Source organism: Macadamia integrifolia, chromosome 5 (genome assembly GCF_013358625.1).
Source record: "Macadamia integrifolia cultivar HAES 741 chromosome 5, SCU_Mint_v3, whole genome shotgun sequence".
Classification (NCBI taxonomy): Eukaryota; Viridiplantae; Streptophyta; class Magnoliopsida; order Proteales; family Proteaceae; genus Macadamia; species Macadamia integrifolia.
In genome coordinates this window covers 17,671,558-17,690,052 of record NC_056561.1, presented here as the reverse complement: position 1 = coordinate 17,690,052, position 18,495 = coordinate 17,671,558, and the positions used below count along the sequence as shown (strand labels likewise).

At 39.0% G+C, this 18,495-nt stretch overlaps 2 protein-coding genes across 8 annotated transcripts; one reads left to right on the top strand and one right to left on the bottom strand.

The window, feature by feature from the left end:
• Positions 1–3,451: 3,451 nt before the first annotated feature.
• Positions 3,452–8,628, top strand: LOC122078814 (uncharacterized protein At1g26090, chloroplastic). Its single transcript, XM_042644955.1, has 7 exons — positions 3,452–3,765; positions 5,470–5,613; positions 5,715–5,789; positions 5,909–6,102; positions 6,181–6,352; positions 6,487–6,900; positions 8,205–8,628. Exons 1-7 carry the CDS (start codon positions 3,538–3,540, stop codon positions 8,334–8,336), a joined length of 1,359 nt encoding a protein of 452 aa, XP_042500889.1. The 5' UTR covers positions 3,452–3,537; the 3' UTR covers positions 8,337–8,628.
• A 674-nt stretch (positions 8,629–9,302) lies between these two features.
• Positions 9,303–17,628, bottom strand: LOC122079870 (protein CHUP1, chloroplastic). 7 transcript variants are annotated; one of them, XM_042646629.1, is made up of 10 exons: positions 17,437–17,628; positions 14,308–14,595; positions 13,991–14,079; positions 13,096–13,860; positions 11,489–12,853; positions 11,267–11,398; positions 10,817–10,998; positions 10,544–10,655; positions 10,051–10,194; positions 9,303–9,555 (listed from the first exon to the last, which is right to left on the bottom strand). In XM_042646629.1, the coding sequence occupies exons 2-10, from the start codon at positions 14,414–14,416 to the stop codon at positions 9,457–9,459; spliced, it is 2,997 nt and encodes a 998-aa protein (XP_042502563.1). In that variant the 5' UTR covers positions 14,417–14,595; positions 17,437–17,628; the 3' UTR covers positions 9,303–9,456. The 7 variants fall into 7 exon arrangements, with proteins under 7 accessions (XP_042502563.1, XP_042502560.1, XP_042502559.1 ...); XM_042646626.1 differs by having other exon boundaries at positions 14,308–14,540; XM_042646625.1 differs by lacking the exon at positions 17,437–17,628 and adding an exon at positions 14,862–15,027 and having other exon boundaries at positions 14,308–14,700.
• Between the last annotated feature and the right edge of the window lie 867 nt (positions 17,629–18,495).

The window sequence follows — 18,495 nt, the reverse complement described above, 5'->3', positions numbered from 1 at the left end:
AAATTTTCCAATAATCAAATATTTACTCCTAAGCAGACAAACTCTCTAATATCTACTTATAAACATACATGCACCAAACACTTAGAAGAGGAAATTTCTATGCCTAAGCATACATATTAGTCCAAATTCCTACACAAACCCTACCCAACTAATCTCCACACATCATCTTCCAAGACGCCAAGGAGAATCAGAGCGTCTCCAACAAGAAGGCAGCCCGACAGCAGGGTGCTGGCCTTGCGAAGGGGGTGACTAAGCTAGAGAAGCTGGCCTAATGAAGGCGACAGTCGCAACGGAGGGGCATCGGCCTTGCGGAGGGCAACGACGAGGCAACTGTTGGCCAAGCATAGCTGACAGCCTTGAGGGCTGCTAACCATGCAAATGGTTGGCCAAGAGGGCGTCGACGGTGCTAATGATTTGATATGTGAGGAGATGGAGAAACCCAACGAATCCGGTAATGATCCAGATCTGGGCTGCGGCTTGGTCAACGGTAACTTACACCCGAACCGAACAACAATTTAAGGATGAGCAGTTGTAGGCCTAGAGAGTGTCGACATAGCCAACGAGGGCCTGGGAGGAGCTGGAGAACTCGACGACACAAGATCCAAATCTAATCGATGACTTTGCCAACGGCACAGTGTTACTCAAAAACTAAGCTGCAACTCAAAGTCTTACCAGATCAGAGGCTTGATGGTAGAAAGAAGCAGAAGTGAGTCGACAAGGGGTGGATCATGAACTCCCATTATTTGAGACAAAGGAGGAAGAAGAAGGGAAAGGGTGATAATGAGAGAGAAGCAAAGAAAGGGAGTGGAGGAGGAAGAGAGGATGAGAGAAAGAGAAGGAAGGGTGACAGAGAGGGACGGGAGTAGCCCAACCTCACAGCCAGGCTACTCCCAGCAGGGGTCAAAAAGGGTAGTTTATGAGAAGGGCGAGAGAGCTCAGATTCATCTAGTTGAATGAGAAACTTCTTTCCCTTTAATTTACGCGGGCAAGTTCTTTGTATTTCATTCTTATGGGGAAGTGAAGTTTTTGTGTGTACGTGAGGACCAATGGGAACACGTAAGAAAGCATTAGAAAGAATCATTTTTCCTTCAGGGAGAGGCTGTCATTTCGCCCTCATGTGTCTGGGTTATAGGGGGCCACACTCCTCCACAGAAAACATTTGCCCCATTTTTATATATTTAATTTAAAAGGGTGAGTGGATTCTTCCTCCCTCAACTCGTGAAAGAAAACTTTCATTTTTTTTTAATGGGAAAAAAAGACGCAGGGCGGTTGAAATGATTGCCCCACCCCCACATAAAAGGTAGAAATAAGGGTGTCAATTTCAAACCAAAACTGAGCCCAACTAACTAGATCGAACTGAACCAAACCGAATAAATTCGGTTTATATTCAGTTTAGGTATGTGAGTATTGCTATTCGGTTTGGTTCGATTTCAGTTTAGGATGTTAAAACCATTGGTTTGGAACCGAAATCGAACCGAATTACTCATAAAAGTTAAAACCAAAAATGGAAAAAAAAAAAAAAAATCGCTAAGACTTATGAGGGATTTTCCATATTTCCTTTTGAGTTTTTGACTCTTAGAGGGCGCGTTGGACATGTTATTATGCTTTTTTTTTATTCCAGCTTAGATCTTACTTGAGATTGGCATTTACAATTTTATTCTGTTGGTCATAAATTGATACATGTTTTGACTATGCTATGGTCAGATTTTGATGGGTTTTATTATCTTTAATAGGTGATTTTGAATGATTATCTAAAGAGACTTCATGATTGATAGAATGTGTAAGACAAAAATTGGAGAACTGAGTCGGTAACTTGAGCCCATTATGGCATTTGGTCCATCACACTCATGGTTCAAAAGTTGAACCGTTTTTCATAACCAAATTAAAACTGAGGTATAGAATCCAATCAAAACCGAATTAGAATCGAAATCAAACTGAACCGAATTGAATCGGTTCGAGTATCTAAATATGGAACCGAGTTGGTTCTCGATTCGGTTATGGTCCACCATATCGTCATTTGGAACCGAATGGAAATCAAACCAAATACCGAAACCGAACCAATTGACGCCCTTAGGTTGAAATACCCACACTATTGATACTCTTAGGTGTGCTCTCATTGACCCCTGCGATGGTATAGGAGTCATGTTCTCAGACAGAGAACTCTTTCCCTTTTTAATTTATAGGATAAGTTCATTGCACACGTGCTAATGAGAGGGAATACGGGAACATCTTTCCATGCCCTACTATGTCTAAGCGTGGGGAACAAAAGCTGGTAGCATTCTTTCTCCTTTTATTTTTACTTCATTTTTAAATATTCAAACCATTTTCCCTGGTTGTTGATACTCCATACCTGGAGATGACCAGCTAGACACAACAGGAGAGAAAAAGTGAAACCCCCTATTTCTCACTCCTGTGTCAGCTTCTCTCATGTTTTGTGTCTAACTGGTAGTGGCTGTGGAGAGGATCTAAATCCAATCCATAGTCCACACTTGATGCTATGGGTGTCAATCTTGAGCCCACATCAGTAGGCCCAATCCAACCTGACTCGCTTAAGGCCTGACTGAACCGGCCCATTTAATAGACGTGTTAGGCTTAAGCCCGGCCTGTTTATTAAATAGGCGTTTATGGTGCAGAGTAGTAGCCCGTCGGGCGCCCTACCGGCCCGACTCACTTAAGTAGTCCGTTAGAACCGACTCAATTAGCCCGACCGACACGACCCCCTTTAGAAAAATGGTTAAATTGTAAATATCTATTCTACCACTGATACTACAAAATATGAGTAAGGAATAGGTAGGACTAAACTAATAGCTGATTACAACACAATGGATATATGAGATTTTAATGAGAAATATGGTGACCATTGTGATTTCACTGTGAAGAATGACAACATAGAGAAAAGATAAACATTTGGCACAGACAGGCAGCTTGGTTTTCATTGAAATAATAAGATTGAACACAAGCAATGTGCAGAATATCTATAAAAAACTAACATAGTCAAACAACTGCCAAAGTAGTGTAATAATTGAAGGGAAAGACAACTGCCCAAAGTAGGTTTTTTCTTTCATTGTATTATGTATATCAGTGAATCAAAAATCCAATTTCAGGTTTGTAATATTCTTGGATCATTCAATTGTTAAGAAGAGTGTAATTCTTGTAACTTAGCTTACATTTTAAAAATATGATTTCCTTGGATATGGTTTCGGAATTGTGAATGTTATATTCCATTAGTTTTAAAGTCAATAGTTTAATCCGCTTAAAAATTGATTTTAGGGTAGACTCGTTTAGAGCCCGTCTAGAATTAAATAGGCCCATAGCCCATTTAAGGCCTGTACAAGGCCTGTTTAAGGTAGCCTGATTAAAACCCAACATCGATCGACCCGATTTCAAATCATACCATGCTCTTTAAACCCAGACCCGTTTAAGTAAATCGGCGTTCACGGTGCAAGGATTTCACACCACCAGCCCAATTAGCCCCGACCGACTGACACCCTTACATGATGCTTCATTACTTAATCGCAACTACCGCCTGCTCCGATAATGGCTTCTACGCTCACCCTGCCTCTGGCATCTTCTCTCCTCCAACGGAACCCTAATCGTGACTTTTCTATCCGAACCCGCAAGAGTGGCCGCAGATGTTATGGACCACAATTGTTGGTCATGGCTGTCCAGGCGGAGGATCGCTCTCCTCAGAAATCCACGAAATTGGTAACTTTCTTAGGGAAAGGAGGCTCTGGCAAGACTACTTCTGCAGTTCTCGCCGCACAGGTGCTTTTCCTCAACTCTCCGTGCTCCATTGAGAGTCTACTGTTATTTCTACCAACCGTTGATATACTTTTCTTAGAAATCGATATGGGTTTTTTGTTTCTACTTTGATTCTTGTGTTATTTCATTTCATTGATTATCTGTTTCTGTAAGCTGCATTTCAATTCTTGAACCCCCATTCGAATTGCTTAAAAAAAAAAAAAAAGAATCTTTAAATTGTTTATGATCAAGTTAGTTATCTTGGGTAGTGCTTCCAGTTTACATTTCATTTCTGATAAACATCCTAGTATCCTATAGCCGGAAATTATTATTATTTTTTGTTTGTTTGTTTGTTTGTTTTTTTGGGTCTACAAGTAGAGGAAAAGCTACTTGAAAACACAATCCCTTCATAAGTCCACAAGGTAACTGATATGATAATTAATCCATCTATACGACATATTCAACTATTCTATGATTGTATCACATACCAATAATGTGAGACAAGTGTGGCTAATTAAGAAACTTGGAGTTGTCTAGAAATGAACATGAACCATATTTATGACTTCTTCGTTCTACCCGAACCTAGAAAGAAGGTTTCTAGGTTCGATACGTAGTATCTATATTTGTTGCTCACTATATATGGCAGAGATGCAACAGTTGAAGCACATTAAGTAATCATTTCCAAATTCTGAAGAACAAATTTTGGTTGAAAGTTAAGAGCTTGTGAGGGATGAATCTAACTATCTTCCAATTTATTAGCTAAGAATATGTAGCAACAACAAAAAACAACATCCAAAACCTTATCCCAACTTAATGGGGTTGGCTATATGGAGATTCCAAGCAAGGACGAGTGCAAGGAACCATGCAAAAAGATTGATGGGTTATAGCTAAGAAAATGTAGATTATTAAAAAACTGTGTTGCCCAGAAAGATCATGAGCCATATTTATGACTTGACGATATATTCAAACCAGAAATAAGGTTCGTTGCATAGGCTTTAAATGTGTTAGCCGAGGATTACTGAATGGTGTATTTCACATCATATATGGGCTGATGGCATCAATGCATCATTGAAGCACTAGGAATAATTGTTTCCAAATTCTAAAGGACTAATATGGTTGGTGGTTAGAGTTCTTAAGGAATGACTGTTACTTTCTTCCAATTTTTTATCCTAAGAACTTTGCATTCTTAGCCAAACCTTTAAAGTTTCATAATTCAGTGACCCCTTTAGTCTCTATTTGGTTGCAATGGGAATTTAAAAGGAAGGGAAGGGAAATTTTCATACTTTAAAAAGAAATGTTTATAATCATTAGCTTGTATGATTATATAAACTATTTAATTTTTTTATCTATATTTAGTAATGATATATTTTATATGCAATTTTTATTTCACATATTATAGCAAAGGTTTTGGATGCAAAGAAAAGTGAAATTTTATAACCAAATATGGAATGATTTGAAGTAATGTTAAAGTCACATGAGTAATGATTACATATATTTCTTTTTTAAGAATGAAAATTTCACTACCCTTCTCTTTAATTCCCCTTACAACCAAACATAGCCTTATAGTTTTTACTTTCTTCCAATATCTTATCCTAAGAACTTTACATTCTTAGCCATACCTTGATAGTTTCATAATTCAGTCACCCCATTAGTTTAATATTGGATGAGCTGGAAATGGTTTCACTCCTGTATCAGGGATTTTAACTGCTGTCTTCTTCCGGTGCCTAGTATTACGCAAAGGCTGGGCTGAGTACATGTTTGGTGTTGCATTCTCAAGATCCTACTGCCGAATATCTCATGGGTTGTAAAATTGGAACTTCTCCTACTTTATGCAGCAATTATCTTTCGGTTGTTAGGTTGGAAACCACTAAAGTACGTGTATCTCTTCCCTCTCTGTTTCTCTTCTATGTGATTTTGATGTTATGACTTGAATGAATTTGAAACCAACAGGGAATGATTATACTTTATTACAGATGCTTCTTGAACCTCTCAACCGGCTCAAGCAAGCTGACACTCGTCTCAATTTGATGCAAGGGGTTCTTGAAGGGGTGGGTATGTAACGATCTTCTTTCATTGATAGGCTCCGTATTTGTCAAACAACATGTATGAGTGGGATTGTTTTATGTTTGAAGGATAGTCTTATTTCTTTTCTTTTCTAACATGTTAGGTGGTGGGTGAAGAGCTTGGAGTTCTACCTGGAATGGATTCCATCTTTTCAGCCATAGCACTTGAAAAATTTGTGGGAATTCTAAGGACTGTAGCTTCCAGAAACAATAGACAAGAGAAGCTCGATGTAGTTGTATATGATGGCATAAGCACTGAGGAGACACTCCGGATGATAGGCTCTACCGAGAGAGCCAGGTTAGGGTTTTCCTCATTCAACCCTCCCACCTCCTACCGCGTGTAGTCTGCATTGTAATGACATATGAACTTGCACAGATGGTATTTGAAATATTTGAGGAATGTGGCTGAAAATACCGACATTGGGAGGTTGACTGCTCCTTTACTCTTGAGACTAGTAGATGAAACCGTGAAGTTAAATGGTGGTGGCTTGCGTCTTGATGGGAAAACAAGTGCAGAGATATGGGACAATGCTGATCAGATCCTAGAGGTATTTCCATTTTTAGTTTATTCGCCTTTCTTTTCTACACACACACACACACACATGCATGCCCAAAAAAAAAAAAGCTTTTCCCAAATGTTACTGTTACTCAAGAAGTTTGCCTTGGGCTATGTGCAATGCAGAGAGCATCTGCGGCCTTTGCTGAACCATCGAAGTTTAGCAGCTACATTGTAATGGACACAAACTGTTCAATGTCTGTCAGGGCTGCATTACGTTATTGGGGCTGTGCAATCCAAGCGGGTGCCAATGTTGTTGGTGCATTTGGCTTTGCTCGTCCACAATATAGTCCAGAATCAGTACATATGGTTCAGGAATTTTCCCCCTTGCCGTTTGCATGCATGCCATCTCTTTCTATGGGTTCTGTAGATTGGAATTCTGTGTTGCTTGGAAGTCTTGGTGAAGATGCACAGAATCTTCTTTCTGCAGCAGCAAGTGGTGGTGACAGGTTTCAACCACCAGTTAAGTTCGATCCAGTGAGGAAGTCAGTATCTCTCTTCATGCCAGGCTTTGACAAGTCAGAGATCAAGCTATACCAAGTAATTCCAGATCTTTTGCTCTGGAAAGTTGGCTCTTCCCCCATTTTCCATTGTATCTCTATTATCATGCTGATCTTCCTCTATAGTATCTTTAGAAGTTATATAAAGCATGTTATTATTTTTCCCCTATAGTAACTGCCTATGGACTACAGAAGAAGAATGCCTCTGTGAATGCTTGATTACTTATTTCTTGGTATAGATGCTTTGTATTGAACTGTGGGAAACCACGCATCTGTTGAGAATTTCCTTTCTGTATATTAGAGGCCTCGAAAGATTATGATACAAACCTATTAAAATAAAAGAAAAAAAGATACAGTAGAGACTACCCAATGCAATGATCAAGTTTTTTTATATGCATTTTTATTGAAGGAATTAACTTTGATTTCAACCAAATCCAAAACATAAAAACTAAAAAACTCTAGGTCATTTGATCCAGGTGGATTTTGAAAACTTGCGGGTAATAAGCTCAATAGAATAAAATAGTTTGATCTCCAGATCTAAACCAGAAGCCAACCAGAAAAGATCACAGAGAGAACCTAGAAAGAAAACCGAGTCAATTGAATAATTTAAAACAATGAAAGAGAAAAAGTAATCAGAGAATAAGATAGGAAGAGAAGGGAGAGAATCAGATCTTCCATTGAAAGATTAGGCCTGCCCATCATCCTCAAGGGAGAGAATCTCTTTATACTGTATCAACAACATTTCGTGCTAGTGAAATTCAATTATGGCAAGTATCTTTTGACTATCATCCAACCTAACTTTCCTAAAGTGATGTAATCCCCTTCCACAAGCAACTCATAATCTAGAAGCTTATAATAAAATCAGAGACTTCCTCTAAGACACCTACTTTCCTTAATTAAACAACTAACCCCTTACAAGAAAAACCCAAATACCTTTAATTTTAATAAATAAAACCCATCCCATGATAATACACTACTTCCCAGCTGGACATCCCAATCTAATGGATTGATTATAAATATCGAGCCACCAAATTCAATGCACAGGTGCTCCCGCATCATCATTGTTCTGATGTTGTAGTTTCTTCCCGTCAAAACTGAATCTGAGAAGTCTGCAATCAAGTGATCCCTTACATAGCATGTGATATACAAGAATTTTGAGACATGTTCAAACCTCGAATAGAAGCATGCTGTTATGCAATTCACGACTTATTTTGGTCTTCTAAGCCCATTTTGCCACTCCAGTGAATGGTCATCATGTTAACTTGGATTATACACTTTCTTGCCTTCAGCTTTCTCGTGCTTTTTTTTTTGGAGTTTCTTATGTTAAGTGCTTGATTGTTGCAGTATAGGGGAGGATCTGAGTTGTTGGTGGAAGCAGGAGACCAAAGACGTGTCATTCGTTTGCCTTCTAGTATCCAAGGAAAGGTGGGAGGTGCCAAGTTTACAAACAAGAATCTTGTAATTACAATGCGTTAGGATTTCTAGTATCTTTTATTTGAGCTTTTCATTTGAAGGAGTTGAGGGGGGGGGGGGAGAAAGGAAACATAAATCCCCATTTTCCATCTACCGACTCTTGATGATGTCAGAAGAAAGTTGTGTGCATTAAGTTTGGAATGCACATTTTGAATCTTAGAATATTATCTGCAGTTAGATGCTTCTTTGTTTCTTTCCCCTTCTATGTACACCTTTTTCAGTTACATGATGGCTCTATTGCCTCATGCTTTGTTAGAAAATACGCCAAGAGGTACCATTTGATACTTGATTGAAATTTAACTTGTCAAGAAAAAAAAATCATCATTTGAAATTTCACCGTAGACTAAAAAAAAAATGTTAAACGTAATCGATTGATTTGTTTATCATATGAATATGGTAATTGTTGAACTTTTACGTTAATTTTACATGATAACCCCAAGTCCTAAAAATAAGAAGAGAAAAAGAACATCAGTAATGAAGGTGCATTCTTTGTCTTAATTTCTGACTTTTACATTAATTGATTGAAGTCTTGCAATGAAGGTATACCATATTCATTCTTTGCTCTTACTTTCCAGCTTGCATATTTTTGGCTGTTAAGTTAGTGCTATAAGCTACAGTGGATAACCTATCCATGGCTATTTAGGCACCTCTTCATGAAATTGAAGTTTACTGATGTTGATTTAATTGAAGTGATTTAAGTTTTCAATAATGAATAATAAGCGCATTACTTCTGTTAGGATTACAAATTGCAATCCTTGTTTATTGCTAGGTTCTCCTTCGCAACCCCCCCCCCCACTCTCCAATTTAAGTTTTAATATGTTTTTCATCATTATGTAATTTCTAATTATCAAACTAAACAAACCTCAAATCGTGAACCATTTATTTGGATTTGTTGATCTTGAGTTGCAACTTATACTACCTGATACATTGATCCAAACAAAATGCTGAAACAGACTTGACATTTAGATGAGCTGATGATTGTACTCTGTGTATCTTCTATTGACATTTAGATGAACTGATGATTGTTACAGTGTCCAATACAAACTGATATTTTTAACCAATTGAGGTGAAAATGAAATATACAACAGAAAAGTGGATATGAATTTGAAAAGAAGGATAAACTTTATGCTTCTGGCTGATCTGCACTGCCTTTTTGTGCATGTACTCTGTTCCTCAGTTCTTCAAAAGCCCGCATACTCTCCGCATCAAAACCTCCAGCAAACTGGAAATAATAAAGGCTCAGAATCTCATTTATATTCTTAGTAAGAATCCATATGGTTTGAAACAGGAACATTTGTAGATTAGACAGGAGATTCTTAAATCTGGTGAAGGGTTTGCAAGCATTGAAGTGCTTTCACCAGAATTTTCATCTCTTTCCTCAGTCAGTAAAACTAGTTTTTTCATATTAGAAGTTGCAAAAAGATTGACCAATTGGTTATGTAGGAACTTAAACCCTGGAACTGCAAAATTTTTCATTTTCCCTCACTAAGCTACAAGGTTGTTACAGGGAACTTGTAAAATGCTGTCGTATCCTACTGTTTTCTCCATGAGTGGTATATAAACTTAGGGAGAGGGTTCTCTGAGCAATTGGCATAGAGGAGCACACCAATGAGTAAACTTAGGGAGAGAGTTCGCCTCTGGCGGCTCAGAGAACCTTTTCCCATAAACTTAATGGTCTGAGATATAAAGAGTAAACGAGTAGATTTTAGTATTTTACCTGGTGAACACGGAAGGCAAAGCGCACGCCTTGAAGAAGCAAAAACTCTCTGTTTGGCTCCTTCTCAGGTCCACTCATTGCATCAAGCTCTGTTGCTACTCGTTTCATGTATTTCTTTGCCAGCTGAACAGAGGAGAGCTTGATCTGCAGGGAGGAAGAAAATTGACCACTATCTACCATTAGGAATAAATATCATAGCTTTTGAAGGTTTAATAGAGTTCTTATTTTGTCAAAATGCTGGAGGTTGCTTAGATATGTCTAGTTGACTTACACTTCCCCAAATTTGGTATCAATAAATTTACACTGCTGCTCACAAGATGAAGAAAAAGGGCTATTTAAAATGGGGAACTTCTTTGTTATTTTGAGCAAGAAATTACTTTCTGACAGGAGAAGGGATTGTTCTCTAAACCTTGATTGGTTTCAAGAGAGGGGAAGTTTCCTAAAAGGTTATCTTGGAGTGCTTATTCCATTATGTTTCAGAAATGAAGCATACCTTGCCTACTATGCCTGTGTCTGACAACCAATCAACTGGAATTCCGAACTCCCTATACCGTGAAATAGCCATGTCCCGTGTCCGCAGGAGAGCATAGACACTTTGTTCCACTCTGGGAAAGAAGAGAAGAGAAGACAATGAAATGTAAATGCCTACTGGTCTATGTTGGCAAGGGCTTGTATCATTGAGCAATTGGAAACATAGAACTTTTTATGCTGAAAATTAAAGAGATTAAGTTGATGAACTACCCACTAAAGGATAGGAATTGCTTACTTTTCGAGCAATGAGTACATCTTCTTTAGAGCAGCCTCACAAGGGAGTTTGGGGTCATCAATGAAAGAGGATACTTTTTTCTCCAACTTCATCAGATCCTGGTATTCAAAAGCTGCTTCCCTCAAGGCATCTGCCTTCCCTTCAGGCCAATCAAAGTGTTTGAGAACTGCACGCTCATCGACCTAGGCCATAAGGAAAAGCTAACAATTAGACCTATAGTTCCATGCTGTAAAGATGGGTCAGTAAGAACCTAAAAGAAAATATGCATGAGCTTTCAGAATAAACTAATCAGGTTGGATAGATGTTCTTTAATTTTTCAAAAACACCCTACTCCAAGTCCATGCTCAAAAAGAAAGTTTCTATCTCCAAAAGAAATCATAACTATCTTGAATCTCTGCTCCTTTAAATAAATATAACTACACATTAAGATCTGAATCTTAGAAGTCATACCAAGAATGAGAGTTCCTCATCAAGCCAATTCACAAATGAGACTAGATCTTCTATTTTAGTGAAAGAAGCAGCTCGGACTTCAGTAGCCAAGGACTCTACAAAATCACCTTGAGTCTCCACATCTGCTTTTACCTGGATCCATAGCCATTCTTTGTCAAACCTGAAGCACACTGCTGACACAAAATGAGAAAATGAAGACAGAAACACACAAATCTAACATACAGCTAAGAGGAATGTTGATCGATTTTCAATCTCCCCAATCATGTTGCTCCTGGCATCTGCTGCATTGGCTTTAGATGAATTCAAAGAGGAAGTATCCTTCTTTGCCTCACGTTTCATCAAAGTCTGATAAAATTCTACTAGCTCAGGAGCCCGGTGAACTTTATCACCATTGTTTGACCCTCGTGGTAGACTTCCTGGTGGAGGAGGTGGGCGAGGGGGCCCACCAGGAGGCAGTGGTGGCGGTGGAGGGGTTGAAATTCCAGATGATGGATTGGCATTTGGACCAGAAGCAATAGATGCATTGCCTGATGTTTTTGGTGGTGGCCTAGGCGTCCTTGGAGCCCTCTTTTCAATGTCAGCAAATTTTATCTTGCTCACTTGGCTATCGACCTTATCATTGTTTTGCTCACTAGAATCACCAGAAACTACAACCTTTTCCTTGATTTGAGATAATTTTGGAGGCAGGGTAGCTGGTTTCTCTCTATATTCCCTGGCTCTAGGGTCAGAGCTTGAATTAAAATTTGAACTGCCACCAAACCTTTCAGCTCTTGCTTTCTCAGCTCTCTCCTTGATTGCTTTCTCTCTTTCTAGTGCCAACTTGTGCCGATCCTTGTATGCGGGATACTTCTCATCAAGAACCCCTTCAACAGATTTAGACATCACCTGGAATGATGATGCAACGTTGTTTAGTAAATCACCAGAAGAAACTTGTGTTCTAATGCGTGGGAGGTTTGGGGTTTCTGCAGATTCTGTGGGATCCTGTTCCTTTTTCCCAAATGTAGTGATAGCTACACCATCACCTGCATTCCTTAGCATCAAGGATTCCAATGGACCCCTTGACATGGAGGATCTATGGCTCATACTAGCTCTGCTTGGGGAGCTTCCCCCAAAGGACCGGGCTGGTGATGAAAGAGCACTTGAGTCATCCTTGCTTTTCCCCCACCTCTTCAGCTTTTGGAGAAGACCAGGCTTCTTACTGACACTACTATACCTGCTAGTGGAGCTATCTATGGAAGTATTGTCGAAGTCCTCACTACCAGGAGAGGATGGTTGTGAAGAAATGCTGTCAAGATCAGTATCCCCTTGTCCACGTTCCGAACCTGCATACTCTAACATCAGCTGCTTAGCTCTCTCTTGAGATTTTGGGCTCAAATTCTTACTGAGATCACGAGCTGATGTCTTCCCTGCTGGTGTCTGATAATTCCGGAGCTCATACCTTAAACATGCATTGACCCAACGAAGGTATACCAGCTCCTCAACTTCACTGAACCTATTCATCTGGAGCCCTTCAACTTGCTTTAAGAGGTCTTCTTTTGAATGCCTCAAATTATTGACCTCCTCCCTTGCCTTGGCAACCATTTCACTCTGCACCAGCAGAAGCTAGATTTAGTGCTGACAAATTTACCATACACATGCACTTAACATTAGTGGAGAAGTCCTACACACTTAACATGCCAATTTGATTGAACCAGATAAATTACATTGACCTATTTAGTGTAGAATATTAGAACAATAAATACTTCACATTTTTGCAAAATCTAAATATAAATGAGCAAACAGTGGGATACAGTTATAGGAGAGAGCAGAGAAGTACACAAGTCTCTTACCTCTGTCATATTGGAGAGCTCCATTACTTTAGATTCAGCAGCATCCATTTTGATAGTCAATTCTCTCTTCTCATGCTGAAGCTCTTTATTCTTTCTCTTAAGCTCCACAACTCCCACCTCCAACTCCTTTACAGCTTGGAGCTTCTTCTCAACATCTGCATCTTTCTTGAAGGCTTCCTCCTCCTTTGCCTGAAGACCAGTAACTTGTTGTTTGAGCATAAGTAACTGACCCTTTGTCTGGTTTGCCTCTAGCTGAATCTGCCTCTGGAGTTCCTTGATCTTATTCCTTGCCACTTCAAGCTCCTTCCTAGCAGTAACTCCATGTGCAACCTCTTCTTGAAGCTTTTTCCTCTCAGCCTGCAAGGAGTTAATGGTGATGTTCAGCATGTCAATCTCAACTGTCTTTATCTTCAGCTGCTTTTGTAACTCAGTGATATCTGACTCCTGCTCCTTCAGACCATAGTACTCAAGCAATTCACCTTCAAGCTTCTCTTCCCTCTCTTCCAACTCCTTTACCAGGTTTTGTAACCGTTCCAGCTCACTTGCATTATTTGCCATCTCAGTTTCATAGACTCTGTCCTTCTCAGCCTGGGAGTCATTTTTTGTATCAAACTTATCATTGGGAAGTGGAAACTCAATTTCCCCAGAGAGAAAATCTTCGAATTCTGGTAAAATATCTTCATCTCTTAAAGCCAGAATGTTGTCTAGAGTTGGGTTAATTACGCTACTAATTCTTTTAACTTCTTCCTCTTCTTCATCCTCTCCCTGTAACATGCAGAACTTCTGTTAACTTGTCGAGAGAAGAAAAAGTACGACAAAAATGCAAGCTATGATGTCTGTGTCATTATAGAAAACTGTCAGTGGGTGGGTGAATGGAGAATAATGATCTACTTACATGTTCCTCTTCTGGTTTGACATTAGAGTCACTGAACTCCTTCCCTTCATTCTGATGTTGTTCAAAGCTTGCTTTGCCATTTCCTGAGTCCGAAATTTATCAGAAAACAAGAAAAGTTAACAATAAATTCATAAGATTGTAATCCACAGACAATAACAGAATCTAGATTTCTTAGTGGTGCTATGTCAATTACAGAAACAGAAATTTTATGACCCAATCTTTTTTCTCCTTTATTAAAATTGTTGATAAGTTTACACTGTAAAGGTGATAAAAATCTCTCTGAAGAAAGAAAAAAAGAAAAAACAGTATATGATTACCTGAAGATTTGACTACAGATGTTGGAGGCCTTGAAGAATTGATATTAATCTGCTTTACGGCATAGGTTGCAATCGAAGCAGCAACCAAGAAGCCCAACCTGACAATCATGTAGATGATGTGAATGACCAGTTCTTAGCTTCCCTTTCATCCACAGAGGCTGCAACATCCAAGAACTTCTGGCCAATGACTCAAACCATGAAGCTGCTCGGAAAAAGATCAAGGTACCTGGCAGCTGCAATTGCCGAAAAGCTTAAGATGAAATTTGAAGCTCAATTCCAAATAAATTCCTGTTAGAAAAGTGGTAGTTAATTTGAGATAAGATCAACATCCCCCCCTGTAATCATCACCACAGCTACATCATTATCGTTATCATCTTTCCAAGTTCTTTGAGCCTTTCACAAAAAAGAAGTTGCCAATAAGTAAAGAGTTTAAAGAAGAATATAATTTTCAACCGAGCTCTCATGCTAAAACTGCAGCAACCACCAATAACAAGTGGTCAACCTTTCTCCAGACAAGATTGAAATTTTACAACTAGCAAAATCTAGTATGTTACCTCTTTCCTCCGTGGAATAGATTATTGATAAAACAATAACCAGGATGACTAACAAGGACGCCAATAGCTTTTAAGTGCTTCTGAGATTCTTTTCCATTACTGACTTTCTATCCACTATCTATGGCCATTAGGAGAGAAGGGGTTTTTTTTTTTTGGGAGGGGGGAGGTTGGGTTGAGTTGTCTCTTTCTTCACACTCCACACAACAGGGATAAGTTCCTATGGAAAATCTTATAAAATTTATGGTTGTATGCTATAAACAGAAATCACATTAATCCAGTGATAAGAGTTTACAAATAAAGAAAAATTGAACAAAAAAAGTTCATAGATTAGTGAACTGGACCATCTGATCAATCTGATTGTAGTGATACTACGTGGGCCCAGCAACTGCATATTTTAGATTCATCAGTGCATTTTTTTTTCCTTCTAATCTCCTATCCTACTGAGCATCGCTGGCCAATGGCCAGCCTACAGGGCGCTAGTAGGGCCAATGGCCATCTACTCCTACATACAACATAGCCACTCACCCTAATATGACAGGGTTTGATCTCACGACCTCCTCCCCTGGGCGTCGGCTCTTCAAACCAAAGCTGCGACCACTAGGCTAGGCTAAGCTAATCTTCATTCATCAGTGCATGTAGGTATGGCTAAAGAGATGGAACTGTCGTCTAATTCTCAGCCGCTTGTTTACAGGATGTGTTCTCAGAAAAACAAAGATTAGTAACAAATAAGCCAAACAAAAGCAAACCAACTTTATCCGTGATTTGGGGTCCCCCCATCCCCCCTCGACATTTTAACTTTTTGGCATCTCTCTAAGGGTTTGTCCTTTTTGGGTTTTATCTGATCTTCTGGGCTTTTGGAGGCTTTCATATGGTAAGGCTAAGAGGTAGGGGAAGAGCTGCATCTCCTTTGGCAGTTATGGAGAGGATTCCAATCAAACGTCTGAGATAAAGGCTCACATGAAAGGCCCAGGTTGGAATAATAATATTCACAGAAAACAATATCTGAAAGCCAAACATATAAGGCCAAAAACTATTGAAGAAACAGAAAAAGGGATATTAAGGAATTATCCCATCCTGGGATGTGTGGAACTGTGTAACGTGTAATACATAGGAGTGTGGGACCTCAAATACATCATGAGAGAAGAATTAGACAAATTTCCTTCCGTGGGTAATTTGTTTCCTAGGGTCCCACAGTTCATGGTAACAGCCAAAGTTTTTATTCAGCCCAGCCAAGACATCAGTGGCCATGGCCATGAATGGTTCAAGGTCCCACTAATAATATCTGCCGATTTTTCATAGCTAACTCAATTTGCTAGTTGATACAAACATGTGGCGGAAGGCTCTACCAACTTAGGTAATGGACCTCCCTTTTGCTCTTAAATTTAGAGAAACCCTACTTTCCTGATCTGCTACTTTAGTTGATCTACGGTTTAGCATAAACTTGTTCACAGACAGCACAGATAAATGATAATTAAGAGAGAAAAGATTGAGAATTGGGAGAGTTTATCTGAATCTGGAGACAAAAGGGTTTGCTGAGAGATGAAAGCAATCTTCCAAACTAGAACACAATAAAGAATTTTTCTGAGTTTGCAAGTTTTCAAGTTAGCCTTTCTAATCCCTAGGGGTTATGATCTTGCTGGAACAAATGATTAGAAGAGGCCCAAAGAACTTGGAAACTGAGAACTGTAAATGAATGGTCTCATCTTAAGGGCATGTTTAGCTGCAAGTAGTATTTTTTGCATCCCTATGGAAGATTAGTGTGAAGCTTTGAATGGCTATGGTAAAATGGGAAACGGATCAAGCATGAAATCGTAACCATTTAATATGAGGATTTTTTTTTTCAGTCGTTCACCTTCTTTTCTATGCGAAAGCACGATAGAATTGATGATGGGGGCAGATGTGACATATGAAGAACAGGTCAAGGGGAATAATTTATCACTCTCTTACATCAACAAGACAGCTATAACAGCTATAATTCTTTGGTCCCAGCTCCTTAATCTTTTTTTCCTATTGATTTTTAGGTAAGAAACTGAAAGCAACCCTCCAGTCAAAGCAACCTTATCTGTTTTAATTGGAAATTCTCCAGAAATCTGAGTTTCTCAGTCAACAAAAACAGAAATTCTTTCAGAAATTGCACTAGATAATGTAGTTGTGGGATTTGTCCAGGTTGACCCCTGGAGGAAAAGGAAAAAGCTAAACATAGCCAATGGAACTCATGGTTCTCATGGAAACATATGGAGTGAGCATTAAAAATCCTATTGACCAGAGCAGAAGCAGCAGAGTAAACATCTACAAGGGGATCAAAAGGGAAAAATTCTTAATTTTCCAAGCAACAGAAATGAGCTAATTTAGAGAGTAGATCGATTCATAAAGTTATGAGCTAAGCACACATAGATCTAATGGGGTATAAAGCAGCAGATGCAAGTAAGATACCCTTCATTTTCTTATGTAATATCATCAAATCCATTATCTGAGTTTTGGGTATTTTTCCGAATTCATGTTCACCGATAAAACTAAAACCCATAGCAAATGAACTGAGTTTATAGAAAGAATAGTGAAGTTTGGTAGATCATACCTTCAGAAGTAAAAGAAGTGCTCAGAGTATGTACTCGCATTGCTGCTCTGCATGAAATCCAACGAGGTTTTGAATAAATGGGATATTTCAGATAGGTAATGGAACCGGAGGAGTGAGAGAGAGCAGAGAAGGGGAACGAAGAACTTGAGGAACCAAGTGGCCTTGAGGGTAGAGCAAGAAAGGCGCCAAAGCAGCGCGGGACACGGTGAAAGATTTCAATTTATTGCATTCATAGGAAATGACTCTTTTACCCACAGAGTTCCCCGTTTACTTACCCTATTGCTTTGATTTGGTCGCTCTCGAATCACACTTCATAATTCTCAAATGCGTCAAGTGCCGAAGTTGCAGATATGTAAGAGTACAAAATTATCATCTCTTCCGCAAATTTGGTAAACTCTTTCCTTCTAGTTTGTTCTGGCTTTCTGTTAGAACAGTTTCTCTGCTTCTGTACTTTCCTGTTAACCCTTTTGTTGCCATTATGCGGTTGTTCAAGCTTCTAAGTTCCCTACCCCCCCCCCTACCCCTACCCCTACCCCTACCCCTTTTTTTTCTTCCAATATTTTTGTCAGTATTTGGTGAAATCTTTCTAATATTTCTCTCCTTCAATTATGTTGATTGAAAGTTGACTGTAAGGACATCAACAATTTTTGATGTAGCCAAAAGTAAAAGCGGAAGTAGGTATTATTGGTGAAACGTGATCTTAGGCTGCGTTTGGTAACGTTCCAGAAAAATGTTTTTGGAGTTTTTTCGTTCTCATAAAGCATTTGGTGCATTTATGGTGTGTTTCGTTTCTTTTGGAACAAACAGTGAAAAGAAAAAAACAGTAGAAACGAGAATTGACGGAACGACAAAAGTAGTTTCATCATTCCAGTTTCGTTAAAAAAAAAGAAGGTGTTTTGGCACAGAAACTGAAATTTCTGTTTTTGACATGAAACATCGTTTCTGGAACCGAAATGTCACCAAACGCAGCTTTAGTTTAATCCAGAAAGTACTGGTAGTTTTTCCCCAATAACAGCGGTCCCCCTCTCCAGTGAACGGGACATGGGGGTTGTAAGGGGG

Coding starts and splice junctions, on each gene's coding strand:
- LOC122078814 (XM_042644955.1), top strand. CDS start 3,538: ATGGCTTCTACGCTCACCCTGCCTCTGGCATCTTCTCTCCTCCAACGG. Junction 3,766..5,469: donor CTGCAGTTCTCGCCGCACAG/GTGCTTTTCCTC, acceptor TCCGGTGCCTAG/TATTACGCAAAGGCTGGGCT. Junction 5,790..5,908: donor TGCAAGGGGTTCTTGAAGGG/GTGGGTATGTAA, acceptor CTAACATGTTAG/GTGGTGGGTGAAGAGCTTGG.
- LOC122079870 (XM_042646629.1), bottom strand. CDS start 14,416: ATGATTGTCAGGTTGGGCTTCTTGGTTGCTGCTTCGATTGCAACCTAT. Junction 13,861..13,990: donor TCAAACCAGAAGAGGAACAT/GTAAGTAGATCA, acceptor TGCATGTTACAG/GGAGAGGATGAAGAAGAGGA. Junction 12,854..13,095: donor AGCTCTCCAATATGACAGAG/GTAAGAGACTTG, acceptor CTGCTGGTGCAG/AGTGAAATGGTTGCCAAGGC.